Below are 16,732 nucleotides of genomic sequence, written 5' to 3'. Positions count from 1 at the left end.
AAATGAGTGAAAACATGGTGATACATGAAAATTGTATTCACATTCGCTGGTAAAAGCGTCTTTGTTCAAGCTGTCTAGGTACGGTTGTATATGCACAGCAAGTACATTGTAACATGTACATGTACTCATTTTCTAACCAACAAGATTTATTTGGCTCATAGATAAAAAAAAAATTGTGTGAAACACAGTGATGTCTTAACCTTGACTTAGTGATGTATGTTACAATGAATAGACACATGCTCCAAAACATCCCTTTATTCAAGACATCACAACAAGCAAGGCTACCAAAGCACCAACTTCTGTGGAGCCAAACTGCTAAAGATGGCTCTGACTAGTTGAAATTAGTGTTTTGGTGAATTTCACCCAGTATAACTTGCTTATTTTGTCATGGTAACTGTGTTCTTCTACAGGCAGTTCAGTCAAATTTTATCATTGTTCAAGCATTTGCTAACTAACTCCCACAGTAATTAAATAATTATTTATTTTAATAATACTTACCATTCCTGATCAAAAAGGAGCTAAATTTTGAAAATAATTTTACAAAGGAAGAGAAATATTTGTAATGGCGATGAAAAATACTTTAGTAGTATTTTGATGAAATGAGCATCTTATTTCTATGTTTTATATAAATATTTTGTTGTCATAGCAATAGCATGTACATGTATGTGTGAGAGAGAATTTTACTTCAATTGAGTTTTCCCTCAAAAACAAAGCATTGAATGAAATACTGCTTTTCATATCATTAGTTGATGAGAAAAAAATAGTTGCCATGGAAACAATCATTGTTATTGATCCACAGCAATACAGTAAAATAAAATAAAAAGGAAGAAAAAAAGATGAAAAGTACCTCATTCTGAAACCTGTTGTAGTCAACAGCGTACTCGACATCCATTTTGTGTCCTTTCTAAGATGGAAGATGGAGCATGCAAACATGTAAACAAATGAAGACGCCAACGGAGAGGCGCCTCACACCAAACACAAAGACATGAAATAAGCAAAGCACCATACAACTGGCATGTAGAATTCTATGCAGTGTTAAAAATATATTAGGTCATGAGTGACTGGGATGTGACGGAGAGAGGGCGTGGATTGCTGACAGCTGTGCAAGGGAACTTGATTTTTAATTTGTGCACATCTGTGCGCATCAGGCAACCTTCGTATTTTAATTAGTGGAGCAGCCCACAATGTGCGCAGGGGTATACAAATGCACTGCTTAAATTTTAAGGGCTTCTAGGAATATTTTGTACAATGTCAAAAACAATTTCAGTCTAACATGAAAAAAAATGTTACGTAATTTCTTGAAAATCTGTTGTGAACTGATTTTAGGTCCAGGAACTACTTTACAGACTGTTTACGTAATACTTACTGCTATTTTAGCTTGTCCCGAAAAATTACAAATGTTTACACTGTTAAAGTGTAACATGCTGTATATATAACATAGCAATTATGTTTTCATTGAAAGATGCCAGAATCTACACCTGCTAAAATTGATCGCTGAGTTTAATACTTGACATATTATGTAAATTTTCCACCTTCATATGCATTAACTAAAAGCCACCTATATTTACGCTTGATGCCAATAATGCATTCCTATGTATTTATAAATTGGCAACTGATGATGATACTAATCCCATACATATAGATTACTGCTTACATTACAATTGTCTAAATGCTCCAAGTAGATTTTATTATTTGCAATGGACAAGTGAGTATAAAATGGGAATTGTGTGCGACATATACCGTATTTGCTCCATTACAATCACAAATTCAATAGATACAAAAGCTTTTATACCGTAAATATAAATTTAATAAAATAAAAGATTCAATGTTTAGTGATAAGCACTTACACTGCCTTATGATGTAATCATCATATTATTTATATAGTTAAGCTAACATGCGCTGGTAAGCCTAACTCATTATGATAAATGTAAATAATATGCTAATTATATCATAATACCAACATTAGTATCAGCACTTTTAGCTAAACGTAAAATGTAATGGTAATTGACATATCATTGACGTCTAGCAAATACAGTAGGTGTGGGTGTAATTCTAGTTGTCCACAGTGTGTTATCATTCACGGTTTGATGCAAAAGAGTTTGTGATAACATCAAAAATGAAGCAATGTACAAATGTACAGTAACCAGTCAAATTATTTCTGGGGGAGTGACAGAAACACTGTCCTTACCCCCCATTCTCATTCTTAATTTTAACTGACTGGTTACTGCAATGCCTGTTCATTGATCATCATTTTGGCATGAATAATTCACACTCGTATAATAAGTTTTCTTCCCAGGTGATGCCTTAGGCATGGTGGACAACACAAGCCTAAAATTTGCATGTGCAATTCTTAACAATAGAAGTAATTAACATAACAATACACCTCTATTGTTTCTTAGAAATTCAAGCCTAGCATTTCTGTGACCAAAGCTTGGAGAAACCACCATGCTTAAAAGGCCCCAGGGAAACACTGTGGCATGCATTCAAACCACAATATGAAATGAAACAACACATCATGGACAACTAGTATTAATTAAATAACCAAGGTGACAGCTTTCTGCATCAATATGTTATTATGGCAGCGCAGAGATATTTTAAAGACTATATTTAATAGAGTAGAAGTCTGGGTGATATTAGTATTTAATATGCAAAAATTATTATTATTTATTATTATCGCAGTGGAAAGAAGATTCTGAACCATTTACAGAGATCACATTTTCATGCACTTTTTAATGAATTCATGCAAACAAAGAAAATTATTTAATCACATTTTTGAAACAATACGAGGATTAGCATGCAATTTTACGATGTCAAAGAGTGATCAAACCAAGGCATTTAATTGAGCAAATTGTATGTTTTATTTCTCTTCTCATATATGGAGTTGAACGATTTGAAAATAAAGAAAGCATGCACATATGCATAGAAAAATGTCACTTGTAACAAGTCAAACTATTTTTACAGCTAGAGGACGGTAGTTTGTAATATCATGCCAAGTACGGCAGCCAAATGAGCTACGTTCGAGCAGAGATGATGAAAATGTACGGCTTTGCATGCGCTGGAAACTGAGCATGCTGGAGAGATGACGAGTGAAGAATGAAAAAAACAAACACAGAGATCTGTTAGCTTTTTTTCAGAACGCTAGGTGACACTTGTATGAAGTGCTTTGCTTATAGAATGCCATGGAAAAAGAAACTTGTATTCTACCTCCTGCAATAAGTGATTATACTCCTTTCTCCTTTCCTCGTTAAGCTGGTTGCGCACTCGGTCGTAACTTCCCCGGGGTACAGGACGTGGTGATAGAGCTCCTCCTGAAATCAGAAAAAAACATTTGTCATATTTTTTTATGTGTAGGAAAATATCCAAGAACCAACACATACCAAAAATCTCAAAAGTGAATATTCGTGGTGTATTTGAAGTCTAATCGGACCGTAAGTGGGAATTTTTTAGTACTCTAAATATCCAAGTATATTTTAGTATAAAATAGTAACAACTTCATTGTAACCTTTGACCCTTAAACAAAGTAATTACATTGACAGAATTTGAGAAAAGACTTGGCAATGTAAATATTTCACAATGCGATGTAGTGACCATTTGACGGCCATATTTTTTCTACCAAAATTTTGGTGCACCATTTTCCACATTGGGAAATAATTTTTTACAATTTCTTTGCTAATTTTGAAACAAATATAAATAATTTACAATTTTCTACAAATCTTGATTAAAAAAAATAAATATTCATGAATTATTCTGTGAAAGTTGAAAAAAGTCAACTTTGATCATACACAATGTTAACAATATTAACAATATTACAGTATACTGTTACATGTAATTATATTGTCAGTAGAATACTGTAAAACATGTCTTTTTCACGAGCATGTCTTTTTAGTGAATTTAGCGAGAGAACTAACTCGCTAATTTAAGATGTCGCTAATGACTTCATTATTAAATTCAAAATGGCGCAAACAACACAGAAAACGTAATAATCTGCAGCGCTTCCTTATTACACTTGACAGTGTTTCTTTGTTTTTATGGAGGTGATAACTGCGCATTTGTTTTGGCAGGCGACAGACAAGTATTGTGAAAACAGGAAATCAACAAAGACAAGAGAGATTCGCTAAATCAACATTTTGCTATTACATCATTTTACCACAATTCGTTAAAATAGTATGTTGCTTGTTCAACATGTTTTACAGTACTATTGGACACTTCGAGTGACGTATTTTCTTCCACTAAATTGTCGACTCAACATTTTTATGCACTCTCTTAGTGTTTGTAAAATTTAGACCAAATAAGTGCAATTCAGAATTCCACACTGGATTCACATGCTGGTTTTAATTTTTTCACCACCAGAACCCTAATTTTGAAGCCAACAGACAAAATTTAAGTAAATTTCCTATTTTTATCCCAAAAATTTGGCTATTTTTGAAAAAAAAAAAAGTGCACACTTTAAGCCAGATTTTGTGAATCTGTGATGAAGAGAGGGAACAGGTAGTGAAAAGGTTAATGGAATACAAAGATTCAATGGTTTGAATGCACAAAAACAAATAGATGGCTTAGGTATAGGGTAAAGGGTAAAGGTCGATATGGAGGTACAGGGTAACCTAAGTATAAGCTGCAGCCTAAGATTAATTAAAGTATTTGATACATAAATAACAATTTAAAGTGCTGTGGTTTTCACAATTTTTTTTAATCCATGTAATTGCGAGTCAAAATTACTTACTGCTGAATGAATTATTGAACATATAGTGATACATCATGTTATGATGTAACGTGACAGGAAATGGACAGACAGAAAACAGCTGTCTAGGCGCTGTTTGTGTTTACATGTACATATATAGCATGAGCATCCTGACATTTTTTTCCCACAAGTGTGTTCATTTGGTAGCACAAGTAGTTTTGTCTCTATACTAATAATATGAAAAAATTGATAAAACATACAGCTCACTTCAATAATAGAAAATGAAAAAAAAAGATATTTATATATAAATAATATAATATTAAAATAATTTATAAAGAATTAATAAGACTTCTTTATAATAGAAGAATAAGAAACTGGCACACTACATTGTGAGTGAAGTAGAAATTTACATAATTCACATAATTCTATCAATACCTGTATCAACTATTTCCTGATTCTCTGGGGTTGATCCATTATTGTCTGTAGGGGTGTTAGCATGCAAGGGATTAATATAAAACTTGGTAATACGGAGGTGAATTACATGCAGGTGTTCGATATGAATAATTCACTGAGTGAAGGGATCACATTGATGCCCACCTGACTGCCCTTTAATTTTTACCATATTTTAATGAGACCATAGCATTTTTAACATTTTCATTATGATCAGTAGTGGAAAGAGTGTATGTTATGGCGGCCATTTACAATATAACTTTGAAATTTCTTTTTTTTCCAACTTTTGATGAAACAACAGTGTAAATAAAACCACCAACAACCTTCTATAAAGCCTCAATGAGAAGAAACTGATGCTGCTACATGTACATCGTCATGACAACTATAAATACCCACAATTCCCAGTATAGACTATACCATTCCCATCAACCATCTTGTTAGATGTACTACCTCATTTAAACTACAAATACCGTATTTTGTTTAGATACGCAAAAAAAATCATAACATTTTTGATATGCCCGACATATATTATTTACTGGAACTGATTGAATAGTTCTCCTTGAAACCTTGAATAGCAGCCACCAAACAATAATAAAATTATGAAATACGAAAGGAAAGTTGTCTAATGCACTTACCTTTCGTCGAAAAATGTGGTTCTTTTGAACGTGTAGGATGGCCGCCTGCTCTGGATGATGCCTGGTAAACAAATAAAAAATAAAGTAAGAGTGATAAATATATAAAAAACAAGCAGCCTATCGGCTGAGATAGCTCCGCTGTTAGCAATGCACATTTCAATTAAAGAACTGAAGACATCATTAGAAAATGAACAATATGAATAGTATCAAAGCAATCGGACTTACGTTTTTTAACAAGAAGTCGAAAATATCACTTTTTACCGAAAATTACAAAAATATTCACCAAAATTAGAGAATTAAAGATATCATTACAAAATGAACAAATCTGAGAGAGGTCCACATGTAGTACCTATATATGTAATATCAAAGCTATTGGACTTACAGTTTTCAACAAGAAGTCGAAAATATCACTTTTTACCAAAAATGACAAATATATTCACCAAAATTAGAGAATTAAAGATATCATTACAAAATGAACAAATCTGAGAGAGGTCCACTTGTAGTACCTATATATGTAGTATCAAAGCAATTGGACTTGCGGTTTTTAAGAAGAAGTCGAAAATATCACTTTTTACCAAAAATGACAAAAATATTCACCAAAATTAGAGAATTAAAGATATCATTAAAAAATGAACAAATCTGAGAGAGGTCCACATGTAGTACCTATATATGTAATATCAAAGCAATTGCACTTGCGGTTTTTAACAAGAAGTCGAAAATATCACTTTTTACCAAAAATGACAAAAATATTCACCAAAATTAGAGAATTGAAGATATCATCACGAAATGAACAAATCTGAGAGAGGTCCACATGTAGTACCTATATATGTAGTATCAAAGCGATTTGACTTGCGGTTTTTAACAAGAAGTCGAAAATATCACTTTTTACCAAAAATGACAAAAATATTCACCAAAATTAGAGAATTAAAGATATCATTACAAAATAAACAAATCTGAGAGAGGTCCACATGTAGTACCTATATATGTAATATCAAAGCAATTGCACTTGCGGTTTTTAACAAGAAGTCGAAAATATCACTTTTTACCAAAAATGACAAAAATATTCACCAAAATTAGAGAATTGAAGATATCAACATGAAATGAACAAACCTAAGAGAGGTCTACCCAAGGTACATATACACCAAGTATCAAAGCATTCAGGCTTGTAGTTTTCAAGAAGAAGTCGAAAAAGTAAAACATTGACACGGACGACGACGGCGGACGACACCGGACAATCACTCATATGACAAGCTCCGCTCGACAAAGTCGACAGCGGAGCTAAAAAACAATTTGGTAAATATTATTCAGTGAACTGAGGTACACATAGAATAGTGTTTTACAGCAGGATTAAGGTATTAGTTAGACATTAGTAATTGCATTGTGGGATTGATGGTTAAATAAAAACAATATCAGGGATTTTTTTAAACAAGGGAACAGGGGTGCAGCACCCTCATGCCATGGCCATAAGCCCCCTTACCCTGGGGAGCAGATCCTCTGGCAACCATAAAATATGATTTGATCCCATCACAGAGGTGCATGCCTTCAGTGTATTAATGTTTGACCACCAATGGTCACCAGTAAAGCCACTAGTCACCAGTAAGGCTACTGGTCAAAAGTAAAGCCACTGGTCAGTAGTAAGGCCACTGACCGCATTCACTTGTAATGATTTACAAATATAATACATGTATCATCTGAAGTTTCCAAGTTTAAATCTTTTAAGATAGTGACTAAATGTGCCTTTCAGTCGCCAACATTTATTTTTCAGGAGTCTGCCTGAGTGGCTGATTTGATTTTTAAGTCAATAGTCATATAGTAAATGTTTAATCTAGTTGATCTGTTGAACTTAAAACTATGTGCAAAATAGTAAATACAAGGAAAAAATAAACAAGCCATATTTGGTTTATTAGAAGCATGTCTGCAATGGAATCACACTCAAAAATTGTATTTACTATATACAGTGTCATTTCAATATAACTCATGTTTGACCCTGGAGAACAAGTTTCAACAAATTATAATTCTAGAAGTAGTTAGTGACCATTTGTCACGTAAATTGTCACTAGTCAACAAATGACATATACCCCTAAAAAAATTAGTCCTACTTTATGTTAATTGCTAATATATTTATAGACCACAAACACAAAGCAATTCTGACCTCGTTGGCAAAGCTAACTCCACCTTAGTAAACAATAAAATGACAAACAATGACAATCTTATTGTTGTTAACAAGCACACCATGCGTTTACTTGTGAAATAATTGCTGTAAACAAGTCCTTTGTTAAAAGAAGACGACATAGTAAGACATTTGTATCTGGGTTTCTTTAGGTCAAGCTGTTGCGAAATTAAGCACATGCCATTAAGTAAATGTTCTTAATACAACTCATCTTGCAGAAACTGTTACCAGCCAAATGCGGAACCAATTATTTGATTTGTGCAAATATACACATCGAGATAGCAAAGTAATTAAATATTTAGTACAGTATTTGTTCAATTAGAAGCACATCTCTAACAAAAGCACATGTAAACAATTATTGCATTAATGGTACACTGAAATGGTTTATTCAAATATTACTTCTCTTGGTCATAGAAACACATCGCTGTCGTTTAATTAAGCATATATGTTACTAATTTCCACATATAATTTTATGAAATTATACAAAATGAAAATAAAATGATTATGTACATTTACTGAGGCTGCAAGAAAGAATGGAACAGCAATATCACAGTACCAGACACTGATTTGCTAATGATATAGCTATATTGTCACAATGTAGCGACCATTGCTTCCAGTGGCAACAATTTGTAATTGTAATTTTAAATGTAATTTTGTTAGCAAAGCAGTGTCACATACTGCAATATTGCCATTCCATTCTTTCTTACAGCCACAGTAAAGTATACATGCAACTAGTTGCTCAAAATTTCAATGAAGACGTCATCAGGAAAAAAACAATAGAGTCTAGACTTTCTTTTGTCTTTGACGTACACCTAATTTCATTAACTTTTGTATCAGTTTATCCACAGTCCCTCTATCATGATAGAGGGACTGTGGTTTATCAGACCAAACCATTCCCACCTGCATTGAAAGCATTTTATAACTATCAACTAATACCTGTATGTACGGTATGTGTCTGTAATGGGATTACCGGTAGTAATTGGCATGCTAAATGGGATTGAACTGAAGAGTTTGAACCCACATCAAAGTGAATTCCAAAGACTAGAAAGATTTGCATATATACAGTGTATCAGCAAAATAAATCACAAAAAGTAAAATAATTTTTTTTAAAGTTTTTCAACCCAAGTAAAATTATTAGTAGTGACTTTGTCGGTATTCAATTCTGTCATAATTTTTCTATTTTTTTTAATAATTTTATTAATAAATTAAAAAAAAAAACATTCAGTTATTTATGAGTATGTATTATTAAATAATTAGTTTCACTTGTAAAAAGATGTACTTATTTTAATTAGAATATTGATAATTAGTTTTGCACAAATTTGGTTTAAATTGTAGAAAAAGATCAACAAGTGAATTTATTAAAGTGTAAACAAAATACTGTTTTACACATGATGTGTATGTCGAATGGAACCAATATTGAACACAGCGTAGTGTGACAACTCTGGTGATTTAACTGTTATTTGTCAATCATTTTAAAACATGCATTTTTATATACACTAATGAAACTAATAAACATGCAACTATCAGGCCTTGAACTTCTGAATTTGAAAGGTAACCCATATTCATGGCCAAAATTTATAAACTGGCCTTAGCATATTATATGAACAATATAGGAAATATCAAAGGACACCAAAGCAAACTCATTGGGCATCAAGATAATGATCTTTAAAACCTTTGTGAAGTAGTAATCGTAACTAATGTTATCGCAGGCTTACTCTGACATGTTTTAGGTTTGTGTTAGTTTGTAGCATTTGAATGTCTAGAAATAATACTTATTCTTACTTGATTTTATTCATTCTTGTTTTATATATGTATTGTCGAATTACTGTCTTTCTTAATAGTAGTTTATAAATAAATAAACGCTGCTCGGACTGATAAGTATGATATATTGAAGATAATATTTGGTAATCGTAGTCCTAAATAACTATTAAAAAAAGCACACTTGCTTCTATGCTATCGATAAAGAGCCATTGCTCGAAACGTCTAGCTATTTTTAATAGTTATTTAGGACTACGATTACCAAATACTGTCTTTCTTAATTGATTCACTTGATTAAGCATTGTAATGTTAGTTAGAAGTTATGTGCACTTCAACATGTTTTACTAGTGTGTTTATCTCAACTTAACAATGAACTCTATGGCAAAGAAACACACTTCCTGTTAATGTATGCCAATTCTAATTGATGATTATGTTATTGGTCAGTTAAAGGGATTATCTTTCAGCCAATCATTGTCCTAGTACAGGATTAGGAAAGTTTATCTTTTGGATTACTGACCATGCCTTAAAAAAAGTCCCTTTTAGCACCTTGTGTCAGACCATGGAGCTAAAAAAAGAAGGAGACTGGACTGGTTTTAATCCTACTTGAGTCTTTTGTTTTAAGCTGATTATTCCTTTGTGTTTACGTGCCTTTCATGTTGATGACTTCTGCTGGCTGCTGTCCCACTGATTATTCAGCCGTCACCGCCTTCCTGAGGTGTGACGATCATTTTTGTTCTGCGCAGTTGACGTCAAAGGTCGGTGAACATGCGCGTAGCGGTAATTACGGAAGAGTGTCGTCAGTTCTACAGGTCTGCGTTTGAGTCATGGAAATCGGACGGGTTTTCAGCAAGTTATTACAATGTATGTGGTTCTCGTAATGTCGAAAACATTGCTCACAAGAAATTGATTTTAAAATAAAATACTTGGTCGCAGACGATAAAATTACCACCGATATATAGTGTTTTCCATGTACTTTCCAACAAGCTTGAATTGAAGTTCGAGCTCCCATAGCCAAATTCACAATCACGTTTTTCATTTCTGTTCATCTGTCCAACTTCCTGTGTGGGCCCTCATAGACAACACGTGCTTTGGATAAACGACGCGTTAAATTTGAGCTCCGGTAAATTCTATTTTTTTCGTAAACGCCGAAATTTAGTTAAATAGTAAGCTGACCTCTTCTACGTCATGCTAGGGTAGATGCCAATAGCGGCATATCACGGCCAAACTGGCAATCGCCGATTGAATTTGACATGCGTTGCGTTGCTTTGATTTGTGTTGACAGCTCATATTAAGGGATAGGGGATAGTTATATTGTGGCGGGTTGGAAGTTAACGATACTTTGTTCCCCACTACATTGATTCCATCACAATTACTTGTGTATTACATATCACCAATTTAGAAGTTACTGTGTAATTCTGGCCATGTTTTTTTCCTACTTGAGTTGTTATAAATTTTTTTTCGTCCCTCACCCTGCTTTGTAATAACGACCGAACTCATCCAAGAACGTCCGATCATGACTAATTAAATATTCACGTCCAGTAATCCCCCCATAAACCCGTCAAGTGTTATCTGTTGACCAAATAGTCGGCAGAAGTCATGGTAACAATAGCATCAAAGGGAGTTCACTCTCCTTCTTTTTTTAGCTCCATGGTCAGACTGGACCCAAGCAAGTGTCAGTATACTATGCTTATTGCTGTTCCTGTAACTTTGTTTTTAGCTAGTTGTATAGTCTATGTAGTACTGTTCCAGTAATAAAGATATCCTGCTGTGAGTATCTCAAATAATTAATTTGTATCCAGTTACTTATGACTTCATGGTTGTGATATATGATCTCACAAATCAGTGTTGACTACAACGATCCCCCCACAAATGTCTAGCTAGCTGTCAGGGTTTGATTCTTTACGACAAGCTTCATGTAGAGGAACTGAATAAACTGAAAATTGTGTTAGTTTTATTGCAAATGATGCTTTCATGTTTCAAAATTAATATTAGAGTGGGGGTCAGAAGCAGACATCAGGATTATAACAGGAAACCTCATCTATGTGTAATTTGTCAGATAAAATTGCGTTACAGACTACATACACATGTACTTTGATTTGATTAGATTTCAGATGAAAACACTATATTATTTTATACCTATCAAATAAATAGGAAGGAAACAAGAGAAGGCATGTCAGTTTCTCTGCTATCATGGACTATGGACCTAAGGGTTTGTAGGTCAATACTGTTACATAAAATATTGCAACGGTGACATTTAAATGAAATAAAGTGAAAACCTACCTGAGGTGGTAGACCACCATTAAGTTGTTGACGTTCCTGTGCAAGTTTACTCTTCTGATCAGCAATGAATCTATCGATATCATCGACTGCTGAAGTCATAATTTTAACTTAAAGTGGTCAGAAACAGTTATTTTGTGAGTTGACGGTTCCGGTTTAGGGCCGGGTGCAGCAAGGTAGAGAAGAACTGGATAATTTCTGTGTGAATTAATTTTATAAGAGTGCAGTCAGAGCTGACGGTTTAACAGTGCGATGTATTAGCGAGAAAACCACCACAAAACTAACGTTATGAATAAGCCGATCACACGTAAAAATGTGACAGCCGTGTTTGGAAATTGGACAGTGAAAAACACGTTATGACCTGTGATTGTAGGCATCTTTAACAAAATACTATAAACACGAGAAAGACTATAGAACAAGTTTGATTTTTAGTGATTTGCAAAAATTGTACCGATAATTTTTAACTCACCAACGAATAGTATAAGTTGTCTTCGTGTCAAATAATTAAATTCGAGGCAGGTCTCTCTTCTCCGATCACGCTAAGTAATGTCCGATTTGACACTTGACCTCGGTCAGTTCAGGTAGCAACATGTACACAAATAATAATTCCTTTGTTTCTTTCAAAGATAATGAGTGTAGATCGCTGTAATATCGTCCACACTGAGGTCAAGTCATTTAATATCCCCCAAAGAAAACAGATCTCAAATTACTGTTGCCAAACATCGATAATTCAAGGAAATTTGTACTCTCAGCGCAACTACGGACACCCTTTCAAATATGTCGTCGATATTATGACAGCTGCATGCTGGGTAAATTTGTAGTAAAGTCCCGCGAGAACTTGGCGAGACTTCGCGTTAGATTTAACAGTGCGTAGTAATGCTCCAAATTAAAATCTGCAAGCTGCTATACAACGTAGAATTTAGACGTTTGAAAATACCTATCGCCTCACTAAATCGATAGATAAAAATGTTAATTTCAGTATCAGCCAGAGCTAGATTACATATTTAAATACTCGTACTAAGTTAACACCCTCAACGATGAGGGCGCACATCCAGACCAAGGCACGTATTTCGACAGTCTTCTTTTTATCGTTGGTGTTATTTTCAATCAAACAAAATATCATGGGAGTGTGTAAATGCCGAAAGCCGGGTTACCGCGAAATAAATAAATCTTGTTTCTTTCGCGTAACCCGGCTTTTGCCATTTATACAGGGGGTTCGTGGGGTTCAGTCAGTGAATACAATTATGACCGTAGATTAGAACATATTAAAACAAATAGTATTAATTAAAACAATTATCATTTTTAAATAACTTGACTCAGTGAGGTAACTATCAGACTCATTTTGGTGGCAACGAGCTGTAAATGTAAATGAAGTTACGCCGTCTCAGATAAATTTAGATTTTTTTTTATGATTTATTTCACCAATAATAACAATTCTAGTAATCTTATATTAATAATAAATAATAATAATAATAATAATAATAATAATAATAATAATTTCAATTTCTTGGTGTGGACCACAGATGTAGTTCATCCGAACTAATCTAGTCTGTGGCCCAATCCTAACCAATATACATTTCTATGCAGGCTATATATATATATATATATGTATATATACGTACACACACATACATACATTTCTAATTTTTATTCGCAGGTATAAAAAAGATATTTACATTTCTGTTATTACATAACTAAAAAAGATAAAAATATAGGTTTACATGAAAACCAAGATATCAAATTCGAATAAATACGACGAGTAAGTATTGTTCAGGTAGGTAGTAAAGATACTATTTAAGTATTAATCGTTATAAATAATACAGCTCTCATTGTTATTAACAAATACGATGATGATAATGTTCATAAGGGTGTTATTTCAAATAATCCGCGTAGACGAGTATATCTTCTGCAATGGATGCCAGCGCATTGTTGTTACACCACCGATACTTGAACTGGTCAACGGTATGGTTGAGATAGTGGTAGTTGTACTCTGTGTTAATTCTCCATTTTAGTCTCGCCTTAAAGGCTTGAGTGACGTCCGTTTTCGGTAGTCCTTTCATTTTCTTTACCCGTGTCACGTGGATAGCTGCTTTCAATGAGACGAGTATGTAGCATAGTAATCTATGGTTCTGTGTTATGCTCTTGCCTCTAGTGGCGCCTAGTAGATACTGTGATAGTGGTATTCTTTCTCCGTCAAATAGATTTTGTATGATGCTGTTGAACAATTTGAAGAGTGGTTCAAGTCTTGTACACTCTACAAAAATATGGACGAGATCGTCTTTATCCTGGCAAAATGGACAGTTATCTGTTTGTTGTAAACCAGACTTAACCAGAAAACCTCCAGTAGGGTATGCCCCATGAAGAAGTCGCCACTGTAAATCTCCATCTTTTTTCGTTAGCGGTGCAATGTAGCAATCTTGAAATATTGGTTTGTCGGGATCAAGAGATAACAGATCACACCAAAGTGTGCCTGGGTGGGTGGGATCTTTTATCAGTTTTCGGGTATAGATTAGAAATTTATAAATTGTGCCCTTTTCTAATTTATACAGTGGACAGTTTATTAATATGTCATTATCGTCATCTCTATAGATTAATTCAAGAGAATATGTGGTAGTCGTGACATTCGTATTTGGCGCATTGTTAGTTTTTTGTAATATTTCTTTAAATTGAGCTGGGATTGCTTTGTGTATTACATTCAATGCGATATTAAGAACACGTTTGGAGTACATATTAATATGAGGATGGAGCAGTTCAGCTGAGCGCCATTCATTACCATCGATGAGATCACCAATTTTTGTGAAGCCGGCCTCGATAAAGTGTGTGAGATTCAATGGCGTTTTATGTAGATGGTGTAGGATTAGTTTATTGTGAAACAACGGTTCTTGACATAGATTATGCATATTAGATGGCGTATCTTTACGAATATATGTGACTGACCGCCAGGTTTTTAGTAAGTTACGATAGAAATCAGGCATATTATACGAATGTTGTGGGAATTCAGTAATAAACAATTGTTTGTCATATTTCAGGTGTTGGAACTTTCTAAGAAAGAAGTCAGTAAACATGAAACAAGGGTGACCTGGACTGAAGTAAAGATATCGCTGTATAAATTGCAGACGGTATGAAGTAATGCGCGTTGGTAGATGCGTCAGTCCTTGTCCACCCTCATTTATTGGTAAGTAGACAACTTCTGCATTTACCCAGTGTTTATCTTGCCAAAAAAAGTCAAGGAGCTTTCGTTGGACAGACTCAACAATATGTATGGGCGGGCACAGACATATCAACCCATGAAGCAATTTGGATACTACAAGGTTATTAATTACAATAGCACGCCCTCTATAGGACATGACAGGTGCATATTTGCTCCACTGACCTAGCTTTACCTCAACTTTTTCTAAGATACCGGACCAGTTTTTATCCACGAACGTGGGATTATTTCCGATATAGATACCAAGGATTTTCAACCCGTTATTGTTCCAACCTATATTAAGTGGTTTGTCAGTTCTAGTTTTCCACGCACCAACCCATAAGCCCTGCGATTTACCATAGTTGATGCGCGAGTTGCTAGCTTTCTCGTAAATTGAAAGCCACTCCTGCAGTTTGGCAAAATCGGAGTTTTCGGTGATGAAAAAACTGATATCATCAGCATATGCAGTTTGGTTTACTTTTTGTTCAGGCATGTTATCAATTATGATACCGCGAATGCCGCTTTGGGTACGAATTTTGTGCAGGAGCGGCTCGATAGCAATACTGTACAATTGTCCTGACAGTGAACATCCCTGTCGGATACCACGCATAAACTGCACGGGACTGGTCAAAGAGTCATTTATGCGAACAAGACTTTGTGTGTCGGTGTATAAAAGTCGTATATACTTAATCAGCTCTGGGCCAAACCCAAATGCTTTTAAGGTTTCTAAAAGGTATCCGTGGTGCACCCGATCAAAAGCTTTTTCTTGATCGAGGGATACAATACCCAATGTTATATTTAGTTCATTACCATATGTAACGACGTCTCTGACGAGGTGTATATTGTCGTATATCTGTCGACCAGGAATGGAATAACTTTGGTCAGAATGAATAATGTCACCTAAGACGGTTTTTAAACGGAGGGATAGTGCCTTTGTTAAGATCTTATAATCAGCGCACATCAAGCTCACTGGTCGCCAATTTTTTAAAAGATTGGTGTTCCCTTTCTTTGGTAGAAGCGTTATGACCGCTCGCCTACAAGAAATAGGAAGCTGATTAACCTCGATCGAAGCTTCAAATACCTGGTGAAGATCAGTGCCCAAAATGGGCCAAAAGTGTTTGTAATATTCAACGGGCAGACCATCTATTCCCGGAGTTTTGTTGCTAGAGATTAATTTCATTGCATTTGTCAGTTCCTCGTGAGTGATAGGTGCGTCACAATTTTCACGCTTGATACTGTTCAGTTGGGGTAGATCCGCCAAGATTACATTTTGGCACTCTGGTGAGACATTGTCTGGAGAGAAAAGATCGCTGTAGAAGTCCCATGCTAGTTTTCGCATTCCACTTTGTAGTTCAGTAACTTCGCCGTTCGGTTGTTTTAGCTGCGACATCATTTTCCTATTTCCTTTGTATTTCTCAAGATCAAAGAAAAACGATGTTGGGGCGTCGTTTTCATTTAACATTTTATAGCGTGATCTAATAGCGGCTCCTTTAGATTCTGTCATCATTAATTTTTCAAGAAGTGACTTTGTTTCGTCCAGCTTGTTGCTAAGTGCAGGATTGTTAGCTATTTCCTGT

General features: G+C 34.5%; 1 protein-coding gene across 1 annotated transcript in view; it reads right to left on the bottom strand.

Annotated features, from left to right (window-relative positions):
- The window catches only part of LOC102803685 (centrosome and spindle pole-associated protein 1-like), a 58,943-nt gene extending 46,180 nt beyond the window's left edge, over positions 1-12,763 (bottom strand). Inside the window, exons 1-6 of the mRNA XM_085493220.1 lie at positions 12,438-12,763; positions 11,972-12,166; positions 5,764-5,824; positions 5,114-5,158; positions 3,205-3,308; positions 848-904 (exon numbers count right to left, since the gene is read on the bottom strand). Of these exons, the coding sequence (XP_085349346.1) occupies positions 848-904; positions 3,205-3,308; positions 5,114-5,158; positions 5,764-5,824; positions 11,972-12,070 (366 nt within the window). The 5' untranslated portion in view covers positions 12,071-12,166; positions 12,438-12,763. The remainder of the gene's footprint in view (positions 1-847; positions 905-3,204; positions 3,309-5,113; positions 5,159-5,763; positions 5,825-11,971; positions 12,167-12,437) is intronic.
- Positions 12,764-16,732: the final 3,969 nt, after the last annotated feature.

The sequence above is a fragment of the Saccoglossus kowalevskii genome, chromosome 18, assembly GCF_978046115.1.
Source record: "Saccoglossus kowalevskii chromosome 18, keSacKowa6.1, whole genome shotgun sequence".
Lineage (NCBI taxonomy): Eukaryota > Metazoa > Hemichordata > Enteropneusta > Harrimaniidae > Saccoglossus > Saccoglossus kowalevskii.
Note: the sequence above shows the minus strand (reverse complement) of the source record. Positions and strands in the feature narration are given on the sequence as shown.